The sequence below is a fragment of the Centrocercus urophasianus genome, unplaced genomic scaffold, assembly GCF_019232065.1.
Source record: "Centrocercus urophasianus isolate 14NV4802_14NV808 unplaced genomic scaffold, USGS_Curo_1.0 seq_31, whole genome shotgun sequence".
NCBI lineage: Eukaryota > Metazoa > Chordata > Aves > Galliformes > Phasianidae > Centrocercus > Centrocercus urophasianus.
This window is the reverse complement of record NW_024884878.1, coordinates 5,758,777-5,776,671: the sequence shown is the minus strand read 5'-3', so window position 1 is coordinate 5,776,671 and position 17,895 is coordinate 5,758,777. Positions and strand designations below refer to the sequence as shown.

The following is a 17,895-nucleotide window of genomic DNA, read 5'->3' as shown; positions in this document are numbered from 1 at the left end:
GTACTTCTTGGCTGCCTGGTTTAGGTTTGTCAGGATGAATGAACGGATGTGAAAGGAATAAATCTGGATGGGGATTTGCATGGCTGGACTTCTTATTGGCAAAGCCTGCAAACACACTGGCAGAAGTTTGTGGTCCTTCAGAGCATATAGGTGGCAAGCATAAATGATTTCATGCAGATTTGCAAGTGAAGTCCCAGCCTGGAGAACAGCTCTGTTGAGAAGGAGTCATATAAATCTGTCATGCTTCAGGTACCAAAGAGCTACCAAAACACTGTGAAACATGAATTAAGAAATGCTTACAGGCTAGTTAATGACTGCCTATACATGACTACTGCAGAGAGCAAAGGCTTTGGCAAGGTGTTTCTATCGGGGGAGGTTCCTGAGGCAATGTGTACTGCGCCAGTTCTTGCAGCAGCACAGAGCACCACTTCCCAACACACAGAGGTGACCTTCACTCACTGCATTGTGCAAGTTAGCAGGCAAAAACATCCAGCATGTAACTGTAATACTGATCCAAATGCTACTTTTTATGATAAAAGCAGAACTATCTGGGAAGTGGGGAAGGCTGGGATATCAGATCCTGCAGCACAGAGAAGGTCTTGCTCATGTGTTCAGCCAGGCTGAGACAGGGAGAGAGCCAGCACCCACTGGTGCTTTGTGGTTTCTGACAAAGCTGAGTTCTCTGTGGCCCTGTCTCAGTTTGGACTATCAGGCATGCTTTACAGTATACCAGCACCAGCAGCAAGCTCCTGAAGAGTGAACTTGTGTCCACCTTCACCAGCTGGCTGAATTCAACATGCACTGGCAAGCACTGGCTGCATTCTTTTGGAAGCCAAGGCTCAACCAACACCAGTGGAGGTGTGAAGAGAGCTCCACCACATACCCATGCTTGACAGGGTTTAATGCAGCAGAGCAAGCAATAGGACTTGCAAAACTCACCCACTACGGGTGTCCTGACATGATGGGGCTGAAGCTGATGGTTTCTGTGGGTTGCTGGGCTCTGAGCATGGCTTGGCCCTCCCCTGAATGCCACAGCCCACCAGAGCTGCAGCTGGATGCCAGCAGCCCAATCCAGCCAGCTTTCATGGAAAAACAGGCCTGAGCAGGCCAAAATCTCGTGGAAATGACAGACAGCTCAGCCAAAGGCAGAGGGAGGGTGAAGTCACCTGGAAAGAGTTAGCTGCTCAAACCAGGGGGACACTGCTTTAATCTTTTTATAGCACAAAAAATTTTGTGACTGGGTTAAAGCCCTACTGTTTGGACTGGATGATGTTACCTAATTCTCAGAAATGAGAGCAGCTGGCCGTGGTACAGATGCCTCCTAGCAAGCCCCGTGGCTTGCAGCACATCATTTAGCAGGACTGTAAAAGAAAGGACATTTATTAGGGGGCTTGAGAGTGAAACTGAGCATGCTGGCAAGATTTCATTTCCAGCTCCTCTGAGTGAGGCACTCTGTTTCATTTTCTGCTGAAATATAAAAGTAAATAAAGAGAGCCCTCTTCTCTCACCCTGCTCACCCCTCTAAGGACACTGTGTGGTTGCTGATAGCTTGTGATGATACTGCCAAATGAGGGAAAGTCCTGGTAAAAACCATGTTTGGGAGGATTTGGACAAGGAGGACTTGTAGTGGAAGTGTCAGAAATCATCTGACTGCTGGGGATTTTCATTCTGAGGTAAAATGAAAACAAAACCATGTCCTAAGCCCAGCAAATAATGTGAATATTACAAACACTTATTGCCATTTCTTGTTCCTTCCTCTTCCTGCTTTTCATCTCTCTATGCCTCCTGGTTGCTTAGCTTGGCACCACTGGGGTCTTTGATTCTTTCTCCTGTTTACTTCTTCCATTCTGTCATGTAGGACAGTGGAAAAAAAAAAATCATATTTTTTAGGGCTGGGTTTCTCCCTTTAGCTCCATGATAGATTTCATCACTAATGCCATTGCCAGCACAGACCTCAATTTTGCCCTGGTGGCCTTGCCCCTGCTTGCACTGATGGAAGGTGACCCTAGATACTAGCACACAGCCTGACCTGGTGAGCAGCCAACACCAGAAATACAGGAATACATAACTGTCACTTTGTTTTCTCCCCTCATATTTGGTAGTTCAGGCTGGAGTAGCCTGATATGTTGCCTTTGCCGTGCTTAAGCCAACAGAGCTATAGCTGCTGCAGCAGGTATTGTGCTCCATACACACTGGGGAACCAGAGGAGCCAATTTCAGATTCTTGGCCTTCCCACTTGGGGCACTTGATCTTGCTCCCTGTGCATAATAGAGCTTTGCTCCCTAACCGTGAACCTGCTGCCACTCTTGAAGGATTTTTTTTTTCTTTCTCCTGTCTGAAGGTTCCATGCAGATTTTGAGAGATCAGTGGGTAGAGGGGATGGCACAAATGTCTGTGTCTGACAGTGGCAAATGCAATGCTGTTAATTTGCTGCTCTGGCATCAACAAGGCTGGATCAGAATAACAAGGTTGTTGTGTGGGCAGGCTCACATTGCACAAGTAATGGCAGCATGAGAAAAGCCTGAAGGGCTGTATTCTGGCTTTGGGATTTGAAGTGCTGGCTTCAGCAGGAGCCATGTGCATGTAGCTGCTGCCAGAGGACCGGCCCAACAAGTTTAGTATTTTTCCAAAAGAAGTACAAAAGTAATCGTGAGCTTGGCTTATGGTGTTCAGGGTGGAATTCACAACCATCCAATGCTAATGACCTGGAGCAAAACCTTGGGCAAAAGCTTAATTTCACTTCTTAATCCTCAGAGAAGTCCCTGGCCAGGCACCGCAGCTCTGCTCACCTGCAGTGGGGCTCTGTCCCACGCCAGCCCCTTTGAGCAGCATCCATGGGGTGCTGCTCAGCGAGTGGAAGGGAGCCAGGAGTCCAGCAAGTGTCCTCCTGTCCCATCACTCAACCAGTGCTGAATTTAATCCTCCTAAAAATTCCTGCCCAGGAATCCACTGAATGGGTGTGCTCCCAGAGTAGCAAAGTTTCTAGGAAATGCACTCCCCTTGTTGCCTATACATCTGTGAACAAAACTGACTTTAGGTGCTCTGTTAACACAAAGTTCAGCCTTCACATGTCCAAATAGGAATGGAAAGACTATGTGGAAAGTATTTTTTTTTTTTTTTTTGTCCCACTGAAATTTTGCAGATGAAGGCTTTTCTGCTGTTGAAGAAGTCTCTATCAGGAGAAACATTCAGTGTGTGTCAGGAGCATTATTGTTTGCTTAATTTCTCTGCTTGGGATGTATGCATCTGGAAAATGGGAGAAAACAGTGGTCAATGACAAGAGGTGCAATAGGGAAACAGGAAAGCAAAAGACTGTAATGTAGCCTGCTATTTTGATAAGGGGAGCTGCATGGATAGCTGAAGTGGAAAACAGAATATAATCCTTGCAGAAGAATGCCAAAATAAACTCTTTTACTTTCTAAAATTTTTGATGGAGATTTTAAGTCATTGCTGTGCTGCCTAGAAGGTAGAAAGTAAGCATTACTCAGTCTCCAGCATGGGAAACTAGAGTAAGAAATGGCACAGAGTTATCCATCCTGCTTCTGGACACACATTCAGGCATCTCCACTGAAATTTTTGGGTCAGAACTCAGATGTTCCACATAGGAAATGATTCTCTTCTTTGTTTTCCTTTGTGCCGTCCAAATGCTGCAGCTGAAATACAGCTTGTGGAGGCTTGTCAGGTCCATGTTTCTGGATTAAAACACCTGCTCAGCAAAAAATTTGTAAGATGTTCTTTTCACCAAAAAAGTAAAGCAATCCTTTTGGAGAGGGGAAGGCCTTGGCTTCAGACTGTCCAGTAACTTGACTGCCATGGAAGAAGCAGTGGAGGTGAAAAGTGACCTTCTTGTCCTGTGCAGTCTTAGTTTCCCAAAGCTTTTGCTGGCCTTGCCCCCATAGTTAAGTGATAGAAGCTTACTACCCAGGCGTGTCATGGCATGGAAAATAATGGGGTTTGTGGTGCTCTGTGGTGAGTCCTAATTGCTGCAGGCACACTGATGAGCCTACTTGACCCCCAACCTTTACCACCATGGCGGGTCCCTTGGTGTTTTCAAATTGTAATATGCCTTCTATTCACTGCAAGCCATCTGGGTGGTTTTTGCATGTTACTTCCTGTGAACAAGGGCTGTGTATAGATTTCCAGAGCTAAAATCTTGGTTTGTAATGTGTGGAATACAACCACACTGCCTACTTTATTTCTTCTCTTTGTCCCTCTCATAAGACTGTTGTTCCTCAGGACTTTGCTCAGCTTTCTTTGAGGGGTTGTGGCCTGTTTGGAGATGTACTGGGAGGAGACACCCCTGCATCAGACCAGCCTCAGCTGTAAGCACCCATTTAACACAGTGCCTTTGTCTTCTCCCACAGTTTTTGCCAGAATCCTGAAGGCTCCTGAATCCCAAAACATCACCTTTGGCTCCATGGTGACACTGCGGTGCACAGCAGCAGGTGCTCCAGTCCCCACTGTCACCTGGCTGGAAAATGGAAAAGCTGTAAGTGTTGCTTTTCTGTCCCCAGTTCCCGTTGCTGCCCTTTGTAGTGCCTGCTGTTCAATCACTCTGAGACAGTCTCGTCTCCCCACTTCAGTGCTCAGTTCTATGGAATGCTCTGCCTTGTCTCCAGGTGTCGCATGGGTAGGATCTGGAATGCCAGAGTTGAAGGATGTTTGAGATGCTTGCAAGCTCCTCCAGGGCCAGAGTGTCTAGGAGGACTTAATGATGAGTTTAAATATTTCTACAGCCAGCTTTCCTGGCCTTTGTCCTAATATGATGACAGTAACATGAAAAAAATGGCTTATCTGACAAAATAAGAAAAGCTGAGGCAGTTAAATAGAGCAAAATTGTTTTGAGACAGAATATTCTGCAACTTGAAACTTGAAAACCATCTGGTGCTCACAGGAAAGTGATCTGTGGATTAATCATCCTGGCCATCTAATGTGGGTGCCTCCTTTTCGTTTACCCAATTTAATGCCCACCTATAAGACACTGCAGTGCTCCTCAGTTGGACTGAAGAGCCCCCTGACTCCCAGCATACCCTGTATGCCAGAACAGTAGCAGCTCTCCGGTAGTTGCAATGCTGGATTCCGTCCTACGCCTTTCTGACATGGATTTCCTCCAGCCTTCTCAAGTTTGTTAATGGCCATGCTATACATTCTCCATGGTCTTCCAAAAGCTTTCATAAAGTTGTGTGGCCTGGAGCACAGTGCCGCAGAGGCAACTATGCGTATACCAGTGATTTGCCTCTTCTTTTTCTCACTGATTCTTCTGGTCAATGGCTGGCCATGGGCATTCCTGTTGGCTTGCTTGTCCAACAGGACCGAAGGATCCTCTTGCAGAAATTTCTTACTTCAGGAGGCTACTCCTGCCCTGCTCCATATCTCTTCTCTCCGTCTATTAAAATATGTCATTAAGGAGCTTGGGCTATTCTGCAGGCTGTCTCACGTTCTTTATCTCCGACAACACTTTTTGTATTCTCCAGTCTTACATGGTTATTTTCCAAATCAAAGCTATTGTAATATAGCTATATTATATTCTATGCTATATTCTGTGCTCAGACTGGTAGGTAGTCCCTCTCCTTGTGTCCATTCTCCAGATTTCCATACTGGCCGCTGCCATAGACTCTGGATTAACCATGCACATTGTCCAAACCCTTTTTATCCACTCCTGCCAGTGACTACAAAGTCATGCTCCTGCCCATAGTTTTCAGAGTAGCTGAGGAAACAAGAAAGATGAGGAACTCACTGGTATCATTTCAGAAGGCTGATGAAGAGCAAGGGGCCTCAGAGCTTCAAGGACCTATATTTTAGGACAGCCAGTTCTTCACCTTCCTTGCTTTCAGTTGTTTCTTGCAGGAGTGGAAGGACCCTGCTATGCCAAGCTCCCATTGGTGCATGACTCCTGTAGAGAGCTGCATGCTGGTTGATTTGTCACTGCTGGTGAAAGCATAGTTCCTGTTTTGTTCACTCCATCCGCTGACATGGAGCATTCTGTACTTCTTGGACCAAGCTGAGAAGAATGATCTCAGATCTCCATGGTCAGGGTTCCTGGCATGAGAGGCCTCTGCTGTGCAAAATCCTATAGAGGGTCCCAGGCTGGACCTGGGGCTCTGTAGAAGGGCAACAAATGTGTTGAATGCAGGGGAATTGTTTCAGATTGCAGCAGATAATGCTCAGTGCTGGCTAGGTTCTGTGAGGAAAAGCTTGTAAAAATAAATCTGACCAGTGATACAGTTAAAGAGAAACTCTTCAATTGTGAGAAAATATCCTGAGTTCTCATTCATCTGAATTGATTTGACAGCATAATGCCAAAAAATATCCCTGCTCCCTGCTTTTGCACTGTGACCAGCCTGCCATGCGTTTCTGATGCAGTATTTACAGTACTTGTGTTAGTCCTGTGATTTAGTTACTTCTTCTCCTGCAAGTCTCCTTTCCATACATCTGAGTTGGGACAGAACAAATGTATTACTTTTTGTATTTTCTTTTTGGAGAGAAAACAATGTGCTTCCTGAAGAAAGATACCACACTGATGTGTTCCTTCTTGCTTTTTAGTTATTACCAATAACAACTTTGGAAGCAGACAGACATCTCATTGAAACATGCTTCCACTAGCTTCCACAGTGATCAGATTAATCTGTCTCACCTCTCTGCTAGATGTGTAGATAGAGCACTTTGCTTGGATAGATCCAGACACACACAACTTTCACTGTCCTTAGGGCCAAGACATACCAGAGGAACCTACAGATGGCCACTTTTCCCTTTGATACTTCCTAGTGGTATGAAGAACAGAGCAGGCAATGCTGCTGTATGCTGCTTCCTTGCGAAGCACAGTCCTGATGTGCTCTGTTTGATTTTAACAACGGCCAAAGTTGCAGGAAAGGCTTTAAGATAAAAACAATTCTGACTTGCCAAAATCAGCAGGCTCCAAGTTCATTCACCTCAGAATTTCTTCACTGGGGAAAGACCTGACCAATATCACCACATCTGCTGCCGCTTCCACATTTCCAGGCAGGAGGGAAGAAAATGTGTGTATCTACTAGAGCATTGGAGACAGAGCATTTGCTTGGCTCACTGCTGGTTTGAAGTTGTGGCAGAGGCTGCCTTAATCAGTCAGGTCACAGCTGTTTTGCTTATACCCAGGCTTGGGTGCACAAAGCCATTTTGTGCTCCACTGAGTACATGAAATCTTCTGGTTAAGTCCTTGGAGCAGTTAGCCATGAAAAACTGAGATCTCTAGAACTGAAAATTAATTCCAAAAGTACTGTTGAAGTGTGGACTAGGAGAAGTCTTGAACATTTGCTTTTGTCTGTGAAAGCTCTGAAAACAGCAAAATAATGCCAGCGGCTCCAGCTCTCTGCCACTTTCATCTGCTTGCTTCATCTTTCTCTGCAAAGCTTATCGCAAAGTAATAAATCTCTTGTGTTTTTGTTGGTTTTTTTTTTTCCCTTTTTTCTTGGTTTGCTTGTTTGCCTTTTTGGAAATGTCATTGCAGTGGGCTTTTCGTTCCCTTAGGTTTCTGCAGGATCTATAGCAGAAAGTGTGAAGGACAGAGTGGTTGACTCCAGGCTGCAGGTGTATGTCACCCGACCCGGCCTATTCACTTGCCTTGCTACCAACAAACACAGCAAAACCTTCGGTGCAGCCAAAGCTGCCGCAACCATCAGTGTTTCAGGTATGCTGGGAAGAAAGGGGTCGTTAACAACTCACTCTTCCCTGCAGGCCCAGCTTTCCTACTGGGAAATGTGATGGAGGAGGAAGGAAGGCCTTGGAGAGCTCATAGTTTGCAGGGAGCTAAATTTGAGTACCAATGCCTGCCCTGCTGGGCTATTTCCCCATATATTCTTACACCCGGGAGACTGGCACAGCTGTCGCTTCCTGCATGCTTGGTGCTGTCTTGTACGTTGTGTCCCAGAAACACTTGGAAAGACCATCCATGCGGAGGAAGTTGTGGCTGCAGCCCAACTTTGGTGTCACCTAACAGCAAGGTGAAAATAGCTTTCCTCAGATCATGAGCTTCTTGGGCTTTCCTACCGCCCCGTCTCTTGATGGGAGAAAGAAAGGATGAGCCGGGGGAGCAGCTGCAGCCACCCGCCCTGTGAATGCACGACGCAGTCTGGTGGTTATGTAGGGCCCAAAGATTAAGGCAGATTTCCTACCATGTAACTCTTAGCTACCACAGATGTGACAATGACAGATCAGTGACGTCTTTTCCATTTCTTCTTTCTTCTGACTTGTCGCCATTGCTGGGCCTGGTGCCTCCCTGGCAGAGTGGAGGTAAGAATGGGTTTTATGGCTGCCTGGGGATCCTGTGGGTCAGGGAGGGTAACAGTGATAAACCAAAGGGATTTGGTGAATTTTGCTTAAATGAAAGGGGTAGGTTTCTGGATGCTAAGCATATGGGTGAGACGCTCTGGAGGGCACACTGGGATCCTTTATAAAAGCATGAACAGAGCCTGGGACCCATCAGATACTGGTGCCTTTGCACTGAGCCACTAATGGAGCTCACATCACAGTTATGTGCCCATGACTTGACCGACATTATAAATTTACAGACAAAAGTCTAGCTGCATGATAGGCTCCTGCTTACATAGAGCCAATGAATGTATTTTTGTTCAGTGGTCACTAGAGTAAGGCAGAAAACATTTAGATATTTGTTGGAAGCAAAGTGTTAGATGAGTAAAGCCACTTGTATGTGATCAGAGGTGCTCTTTTGCCAATTACTTTCTGAAGTGCTGAATGATTAGTCTGACTTTTTATTTTTAGAACCCTAGTGGCATGAATAAATAAGTATGAAAGGCAAATGCAAGGGCTAGCTGAGACCTGGAGGCTCTCAGAACAAAGAGCAGAGCCTGAGGAAATGTAAGGAAATGGCTCAGCTAAGCTGTTAGCACATCTGCTTCAAGGCTTTTGCAAAACATTCGGAGACTCCAGCAATGATGGCAGACTTATGCCCTGCACCTTCACCTGTGTAGGTGTGACAGGCACAAGAACTGTGATCTAATCCTCAGCCTTTATCTCTCGCAACTGTTCTTGCTGCACCCTTTTCTGTGATAAGGACTGCAAGAAACATTGCTGCCTCTGCAGACTGTGTCTCTGCAGATGGTGAAAAAGCAAGGAAACATAATACTGACACTGGTGTGCTGATAAAAATGGGACCTTTCCAGGCTACAGCCCACCAAAGCTAGCAGCACAGCTGTTCTGTGCATGCCTGTACCCCCTCTTGTCTCTCAGGCCTAGGAAGGATGCATCTTGTATGGGAGGCATATGGGGTGTCACCAGGACAGCGGGTGTGGTGTGCCCTCTGCCATAGTGAGGATTGTTGTGAGGAAGCTGCTTAGCAGGAAAATAAATAAATAAATAAATAAATAAAGAGATTAACATTGACCCCAAACCCATGTGGCTAAACTGGGGCCAGGGAGCATCACCTACTGATCGCAAGATGTGCAAAGCAGAATTTTGGACATCCTGTGTACTTTGTTGCCCATGTAAATCCTGTTTTCCTAAGAAAAACAGCAAGAACACCCCCAGAACATTGACAATGGGGGATTATTTGGACAGAGAAGTAAAAGGCAAGGTTACAAATAGCTCTGCTGGATGCTCCAAATGGTTGGCATGTTGAGAATTGACCTCTCTGACCCCAGTTACACTGGCAGGGTGAGCAATGGGAACAGCTGCACTCCCAGCTCCCCCAGCCCAGTTTGAGAGCAGGAGGGCTCATTTTCCCAGGTGTGCCCTAGGGACAGTGTCCTCTGACCTGAGTGCATCCACAAACCCCTGCACTCTCCTCTCCATTCCCTTCTGGTGCAGGGCTGTGGCTTTACCCTGTGTGTTTGATCTTGTTCCTTGACAGCAGGCTGTATAAGGGTGATGCAGGCTACTGCAGCACCTACAGAGGTGAGGTGTGCAGTGCCATCCTGTCAAGAAATGCTCTTGTTTTCTTCAACTCCTCCTATGCTGACCCCGAGGAGACCCAAGAGCTGCTTGTTCACACTGCCTGGACGGAGCTGCAAATGGTGAGTTCATTCTGCCAGCCAGCTGCCGAGTCACTGCTGTGTAACTACATCTTCCAGGAGTGCAAGCCCTCAGGAGTGGGGCCCACCCCAAAACCCATATGCAGGTAAAAAAATCACAGTGTGCTCCTCTTTCTCTTTTGTTCTGTAGGCATGTGGCTGGTTAGACTGCCCAGTAGCACTGTGCTCTCTGGATTGCTGTGTTTTTCCTTTCTTCTCCCTTCTGCATGCACAGAGAGGGCCTCTTGCATGCAGTGTTCAGTGGTGGGGTTCAGAATGAATTCCAGGCCCCAGAGATCTGTGCTAAATCAGGTGTTTTGGTGGCAGCTGTTGAAAAGATACATCCCTTTGAATGACATTGTCGATATAAGTAATTAACATACAGCCATCAGTTAGATCTTGCTAGGTCAGTGTATAGTTGATACTGTTATCAGAAATGTGCATGTTCAGAATTCTGACTAAATATGGACATGCAGCAGATGTGGCCAGGGCAGGACACTGATCATTCAGCACTTCCCATCCCCACAGTGATGAAACTGAAAAAGACCACGCTGGAGACACTGTCAGTGTAACTGCACCTGCTGAACCAAACCTCCCCCCTGGCACACGTATCCTCTCATGGCCAGAGGAATGTGCAGTCAAACAGACCTGGCAAGGACCCGTGGAGTCCAAAGCATCTCACGCAGCAGCTAATCCCCTGCTGACAGGTGCTTGTGTGGCACGTCCCAGGCTCAGAGGCTGTACAGCCCACTGGGCAGCCCTCCCCACTGCACTCTGTCCACGCCTGCAGCCACTGAGAAGAGCTTTCTCCTTCCTTTCTGCAGCAAGATTTTAAGAAGCCTTCCCCAGCCAAGAATACACCAGCTTTCTCCAAGTTCTCTCCATAGGTCTTGCTTTTCAACCCTCTGTATCTCTTGCAGCTTATTTTTCAGTGAGCAGTAACTGTGTATGTAGCCTAGTTGTGGACATGCTCTGGCTGCCCATGATGGCACAAGGACTGCTTGATGTGCTGCAGGGAACAGTCCCTGTAGACATTTTGGGCTGATACTCTCCTTTTCCCTAGCACTGCTGTCTTGCATGACAAATCTATGAAGGCCTGCTGTATGATTCCCCTTGGCTCTGTGTTTGGGCAGCTGACACTCCTGCCTAAAAGCAGCCTTCAGCTCTTGTCCCTCATGAACTATGTCCTAAAACAGATTATATAGATCAGTATTTATCAGGAGAGTGGCCCCAGTTCTGGTGCCTTGACCAAAATGCATGTCTTGTCTGCAGATGTGGCAGGAACAGAGGCAGTGCTCCAACAGCTAGATGTGGGCCAGGTGTAGTCTAGTGGCAATTATTTCTCCAGTTATGCAGGGGCTTTTTAAAACAGTGAACGGTATGCTGTCTTTGCATTCAGGGTCTTTCTGATCTCTTCTTCCACAACTCCGAAACAAAGGCACAGAGGAAAACACCAATGTGGAGCCTGACACATGTTCTCCATTCGTTGTATGAGCTGCTTGGTGTTCCTCACTCAGAGCACTTGCAGCATGTATCCTAAGAAAGAAGTGTATTTGCAAATATCCACAGATAATCCTGCAGAAAAGTGCTGAAGTTGCTTTTTGTTTTCAGACTCCTCCCCTCTGCCTTGATGTGCTGCTCTTTGTCATTGTGCCCTTTAGTACACCATCTCTCTGCCTGTTTTCAAGATGTGTGACAGTATTTATATCTGAGCCACACAAGCGTGGCACATTTGTCTGTGAAGGACTGTGCATGGTGCTCCAAAGGACATGCCAGTGAGGGTGGTTAAGGCACTGGCTTCATTTCACCTTGCTCGTGCATGGCCCAGCAGGGATTAGAACTGGTGTGTATGAAGACTTGCCCTCCTGGGGCGCTGCTGGGAGGTGCAAGTCATAGAAGGGCCTTCAACTAGCATGCAAAGCCTATGCAAACGTGTCTGAATGCTAACAGATCTGTCTGGCATCATCATTCTTCAAATCCAGACAATTTGCAGATACATCTATTTATTCTCTTCCTTTAAGAATTTTTCTCAGTGATTTTATTGTGAATTTAGAAGTGGCTTTCTTCATGACCAGAGCCCTGGGACAGTATTCCTCTGGTTTCCTGTTCCCAGAGCCCATTGGCTGGACAAGTTTCCCCAAAGCCCTTGCCCCACGCTCTGATAGCTCAGACATCATCTGTCCTTCTGAATGGTTGAGACCTCAGAGGTCTCCTGAAAGCATTTTGTGCAGTCTTGGTTGCTTTCCAGTTATCTTATCTGCTTTCTACTGACAGCTTTATACCTCTCTGCTCAAACTGTCTAGACAACACCAGCTTTCAGCTGAACTGCATCAAGAGTAAAAATTTAATTGTCCCAGAGGCTGTAGAAATCACCTCGTTTTTGTGGGACAGATTTCCCTTGGTATGTTTTCATGTGCTTTTGTCTTTTTTTACTTATTCTTTGTACCACTTCTTCCCTCCTATGTAATTTATGTTGTTCATTCTGGTTTGGAAGCTAGTTAGCTAGAACAAACTGAGCAAGACTTTTATAAAAATAAATGCTGGCAAAACAAGATGAAGTGAAACAGAAGAAAACAACATGGGAAAAACTTTACTTTCCATATATTCAGATACAAATTGATTAGAATAAGAGTTTTCGTACTTGAAAGGAAAGTGATACATCTCATAATTCTTGATTACTTCTGGCTTTTATCATGGGCTGTTCTGTGATACTAGAATACTAGATACTAGTTGAAGAAAGCCCCTTCATTTCCGTTTCAATGACTGCTGATATGAAGTGATGGGCACAAATCTCATGTTGGAAAATCCTTCACTTTTGTCAGGTCCATATGTCCTCTCCTCCTCTTCAGCAGCCCACTGTGGGCCGCTGGCCCACTTGTCCTCCTCAGCTGCTCCTGGTCTTTGTCTCTCTGTCATGTTACATAAAACTTCTAATAATACTCTGAAGTAATCTTTGCATATGATCTCATCAAGCTCTTGCTGCTGGGGATAAAGTGCTGTAACAATGGCATGATCCCAGCTGCAGGAGGCTGACTGCCCCTCCCTCTGGCTGCCTTGTTCTACTCCCCTAGAAGCAGCCAAGGGGCACGGGGGCTGAGGATCACCTCCCTCTAAAGAGGCAGTGGAAAGACTTGCAGAGGTCTTTGTCTTGCAGGTCTTTGGCTTTTTGCAGCTGCACTTCACATACAAGGATTGTTCAAGGATGCTCCGTCTTTCAGAGTGAAGGCAGCTAATGCAATCCAGGTCTCTCTGTCTCAGACAGTGCCTCAGATGCTAGGTTTTCCCATTTCCATAGCAAAACATTAGTGTTTTTCTTTTTTTTTTTCCAATTCAGAAAGTCTTTCCTGTTCCCATTGTTTAACAAAAAACTGCATCTATATGTTGCACCATCTGTCTGCATACTGGTTCTCATGGAGGTGAGGAAGGAATCAAACAGACATGGATAAAACCAAGAGCAAGGCAGCTGGGTCTTCAATAGCTTCAGCCTGCAGATGTGAAGAGCATCCAGCTCCACTGCAAAAGATCTGCCACCCTGGAAGAATTTCCAGAGGCCTCCATCATTCTGGTGCTGCAGAAGATTTGCAGTGGTGGTGTTTGTCGTTGAAGCTCATGACCTTCTACTCTTGCCAGAACTGTTGGTAGTAATGAAATTGCATCAGCCATCCAGGTGGTGAATTTGGCTGAAGCCTTCAGCATGGGCGCCAGCAGTGTATTCCTGCATGACTGTGTCATTCTGTGTTGGTCAGGAAGGACATGCATCCTCAAAGGACAGGGGCTGAGTTCAGCAAAAATCATCTCTGTACATTACCTCAAAGCTGGTTGTGCAACTTGGGCTCTCAAGAATGAGTGAATAAATAAATGAATCACTGACAAATTAACTAATACAACAGTCAAATTTTCCAGTATGGCACAGTTTCATTTACTTATTTATTTATTTTTCTAGTGCAGATATTACTGCCTTGGCCTTCTTTACAAAACAGCTTCAGATCTAAGGAACATTTAAACATACACAGTATGGCTTGCCAGTGAGTATTTCACAGTTAGGGAGGCAATAAACTAGTAAGAGGCAATTTGGTCTCTTATTTCACCTGGCATTGCAAAGATTTTGCTGCAGATAGCAAGCAGATGAAAAAGGGGAGTGAAAGGCAGAGAAAAGAAGGTAATTGTGTGGCTAGTTCTGTGAGATTAAAAATGTAGGCTAATATTCATCTTAGAAAAGATTAAGATTTGCAGCTCACCTCTTGTTTTGAACAGAGGGCATGTTTGTACAAAATTTATGAACAACAGGTGAGATTTTCAGGATGTATCAAAAATGCTAAGATAACTCCCAGGCATGCTGTTTATTATTAGAAGATGGCAGTAAATGTCTGGGAAATGATGGAAATGAACTCCTCACAGTCTGTGATGTCTGTTGCGACTTGAGAATAACCCCGCTTCATTAAAAATGTAGCTTTGCGGGTTTCCTAAAGGAAGCTATTACATTTTATGCAGTTTCCTTTATGGTTTATGAGCCAGACAGACTGGCTTAAAGAAGCACAGCCCCACTAATGGTTTTCTGTCAGCCAGTATAACCCCTGCACACCACCGCTAGGTGCAGCAGCTGTTATCAAGCCATTGACCGCTGTATTTCACTGTTTTTTGCAAAATAATGTAGAGAGAATTGCCTTGCTGTAAAGGATCTCTACTGCTTTAAGGAATGGCTCTCAATGGAGGAAAACTCTCAGCGAGGGATTTACAAGCCGGGGCTGATGCTGCTCGCTCTTCCCGAGTGCAACAGGCTGCCCAGCCTGCACCAGGACCCCAGTGCCTGCACCCACATCCCTTTCTTTGGTAAGGGGCTGTGCTGCCCATCATCTGCTGCTTTCTTGGTGAGGAGGGCATGGTGACACCCATGACTTGCAGCGAAAGTGAATGCCTGACAGCCTCTCAGTAGCTGTTCTGTGGTCAGATGTGGTGTGTGAAGTGGGAACCAGCCTGCCTGTGGCTCTGCAGCTAGCGCCTGGCTGTGTCACAACCCCTCCTTACACCTTGTCTTGTTTTTTCACAGATTTTAAGAAGGAGAATATAACCAGTAAGTAGACTTCTCCAGGATCTGTTTTTCAAGAGAGTGGGCACAACATTTTTGCTGAAGATGCAGCTTGCATGGCATTTTTTAGACTTTGCTGGCTTGATTCAGAGAATGACTAAACTCTCACGTCTAAGGCATAAGAAAACATATTTCCATCTGCACAGGTTTTAGGGAGAGCAGAGGCTGGTAGTTGTTGAAGGTGATTAGAGAGTGATGGTGCTTTTAGATCTCCTCCAGTTGTTAACCTGCCTTTCCACCCATTCTTTCTTTTTTGCTGTGTCTGGTACTTTGGAGTCTGCTGTCAGGGCAGTCCCACCCTTACATGCTGTCATTGATGTGGTTACCAACACAGAATCACAGAACCACAGAGTGGTTGGGTTGGAGGGGACCTCAAAGCCCACCCAGCTCTGAGCTCCTGCTGTGGGCAGCGCTGCCACCCAGCAGGTCAGGTTAGAACAGGGCCCATTCAACGTGGCCTGCAGCGCCTGCAGGGATGGGGCATGCTCCATCTGTCCCTGATGCCATTTCTCTAATGCCCCTCCAAAACTACCCATAAATCCCAGCCATCTCTTGCTGAGACTTCTGCCAGCCCCATGCTCTCTGTGGGGGACAGAACACGAGGTGGGTGGCAGGAGCGTATGGCAGTTTCAGCCTGTCCTTCTTCAGCATGTCCACCTATAAGACTTTGGTATTTTTCAGAGCCTTAAGGGCACAGTGATGTTTTACTTTGCCCCCCAAGCCTCTCCGCCTTGCTCCTCAAAGCTGTCACATTGATGTCGCATTTAGTGCAAAAAGGCTTCTTTTCACATCAGCTACTTGCTCAGATGGATTTCAGGTATTGCTCTCCTTGCCTTTCAATGGTTGACACAGCTGTGTTTTAGGGCAGCTCAACAAATTGAGCTGTGTTTTAGGCCAGAAGTTTTACACTTCTGCAGTGCTACACACACTGCAGATAGCTTATGTACCAAAGAAGCTCAAATTACAGCATTTTACCTTGGACTGTGATGAGCCAAGTATTGTCATGGGGTCTGAAGCCATTTCTAAACTGAGGTATTTTCACACCTTGGGCTACAGGGGCTCAACCTTGTGCTTGAAGTCACCTGCCTACAGTAAACCTGGTGTTGCTCTGCTACCCATGAGTACAGCCTGGCACCAATGGGTGTACAGAAAGCTGAGGTTCTGTAGCAGCAAGTATATGTGGAGTGGGTGATGAAAGAGGAAAAGAGCAGGCAGCTTCTGTGATGTGCTCAAGAATTGCTGTTTACACTGGTCTTTACTGAAGTGCTCAGGTGCTCTGAACAACAGTTAGAATTACAGCCCTGCAAAAATTAATCATCGATGTTTCTCCTACAGGAGAAACAGGACAATCTGCTTGAGTGAATTAGAATGTGTAGCCTGTGTCTGAAACCTGGATCAAACCTTATGCAAATCTTTATTGAAGAGGAAAAACATTGGCTTAAAAAAATCTCTGTTTTAGAGTGAGATGGGTTTCCTCCTGTGTTAGCTTTTATGAGCTGCAACTTCAATATAGTTGAAAATAAAACTGTGACAGCACTGTTTGCTGACATACTAATTTATTTAATAAGGTTAATAATGCAGCACCTAACAAGAGGACCCTAATGCATGCCTAATGCAACCAGAATGCTAATCCATGGTCAGCAGTTTCCACACAATTAGCTAGCAAAGGCTACATGTGTAAGACTGCTTCTCCTCTGCTGTCCATCTTACTTCCTGGATTAGGCCAGCATGCATTAAATTCTCCTCCGAGGATAAGTGATGCCCACATTTATGTTTTGGGAACTTATTCTCAGAGTGAAAATCTTCTCTAGATTTCCTGCTGGCTTTTTCTGCAGCCATAGTAAGCTTTGCATATGTGAGATCAATGGCACATTCTTCATTATGAATAAGTGCTTTGTGCTGATACCATTACTTCAGATTTGTAGCTCCCTTTAGCTTGTGGTTTCCATGCATGCTGGGAGCCACAGTCCCAAGCATCCAGTCTGAGATGACAAGCACTATACAGAGGCCAGCAGGACAGCACTCCTTGCAAGACCTTGCTTCTTGCACCCCAGCTGCCCCTGACACTGTGCAGGCTGTGAGCCACACAACCAGTGCTGCAGTTTGCCTTCTGCCATGGTTTGGCTCTGGAGCATCCCTGTGGGCCCGTGCTGCTTTGTTTGGTTTTGGGGCAGAGTGACAGCCACAGCCTCATGGTCTGTTCCTCAGTCTGGAAAGCTTTTCTCCTTTTCTTGGGATGTTACCAGATGTAGTCCTATGTACAGAGCTCAAAATCTGTTTCAGCATGAACATAAAGCTAAGCTCTTCCGTGACTGTCACTGGTCCTTTTGTGTGCTTCAAATCTGCTGCTAATTGTTTTGGCTCTTGTGTAAGGACATGACTTGTCACTCTGCAGGGCACGGTCTATGGCGCTTGTCCCCACTTTGTTCCTTTTTTTTTTCTTTTTTTTTCCTGCCCAGGGACTTGCTACAGTGGCAATGGCCAGTTTTACCAGGGCGGGGCCAATGTTACTGCCTCCGGCATCCCCTGCCAGAAGTGGAGTGACCAGGTGTGCATCAGTGTGAGATAACCAAATGGGGTCTTCTTCTGTGAGTTTCCCAGATCTGGGCAGCCCTGTCCCACAGAAGGGCTGGGCAGATGGCAGCTCTCCTTCATTCTTGATTGCTTCATATTTCAGTCTGCAAGTTCCCCCTTCCTATTGCCAGATGCTTTCTTGGTGATTCTTGCAAGCTTCTGCAAGTCTGTTTTACTTCTGCCTTTCTCTGTTCTTTTTTTTTTTTTTTTTTTTTTTTTTTTTTTTTTTTTTTT

General features: G+C 46.0%; 1 protein-coding gene across 8 annotated transcripts in view; it reads left to right on the top strand.

The window, feature by feature from the left end:
* Positions 1 to 17,895, top strand: part of MUSK (muscle associated receptor tyrosine kinase) — a 45,839-nt gene that overhangs the window by 18,050 nt on the left and 9,894 nt on the right. Inside the window, exons 6-12 of one of the 8 annotated variants that reach the window (XM_042829444.1) lie at positions 4,365 to 4,489; positions 7,504 to 7,663; positions 8,259 to 8,265; positions 9,842 to 10,108; positions 14,656 to 14,831; positions 15,049 to 15,072; positions 17,547 to 17,635. In XM_042829444.1, coding sequence (XP_042685378.1) covers positions 4,365 to 4,489; positions 7,504 to 7,663; positions 8,259 to 8,265; positions 9,842 to 10,108; positions 14,656 to 14,831; positions 15,049 to 15,072; positions 17,547 to 17,635 — 848 coding nt within the window. Of the gene's footprint in view, positions 1 to 3,260; positions 3,270 to 4,343; positions 4,490 to 7,503; positions 7,664 to 8,258; positions 8,266 to 9,841; positions 10,109 to 14,655; positions 14,832 to 15,048; positions 15,073 to 15,808; positions 15,831 to 17,546; positions 17,636 to 17,895 lie in introns of all 8 variants that reach the window. The other 7 variants (XM_042829449.1, XM_042829445.1, XM_042829451.1 and 4 more) reach the window with 7 other exon arrangements.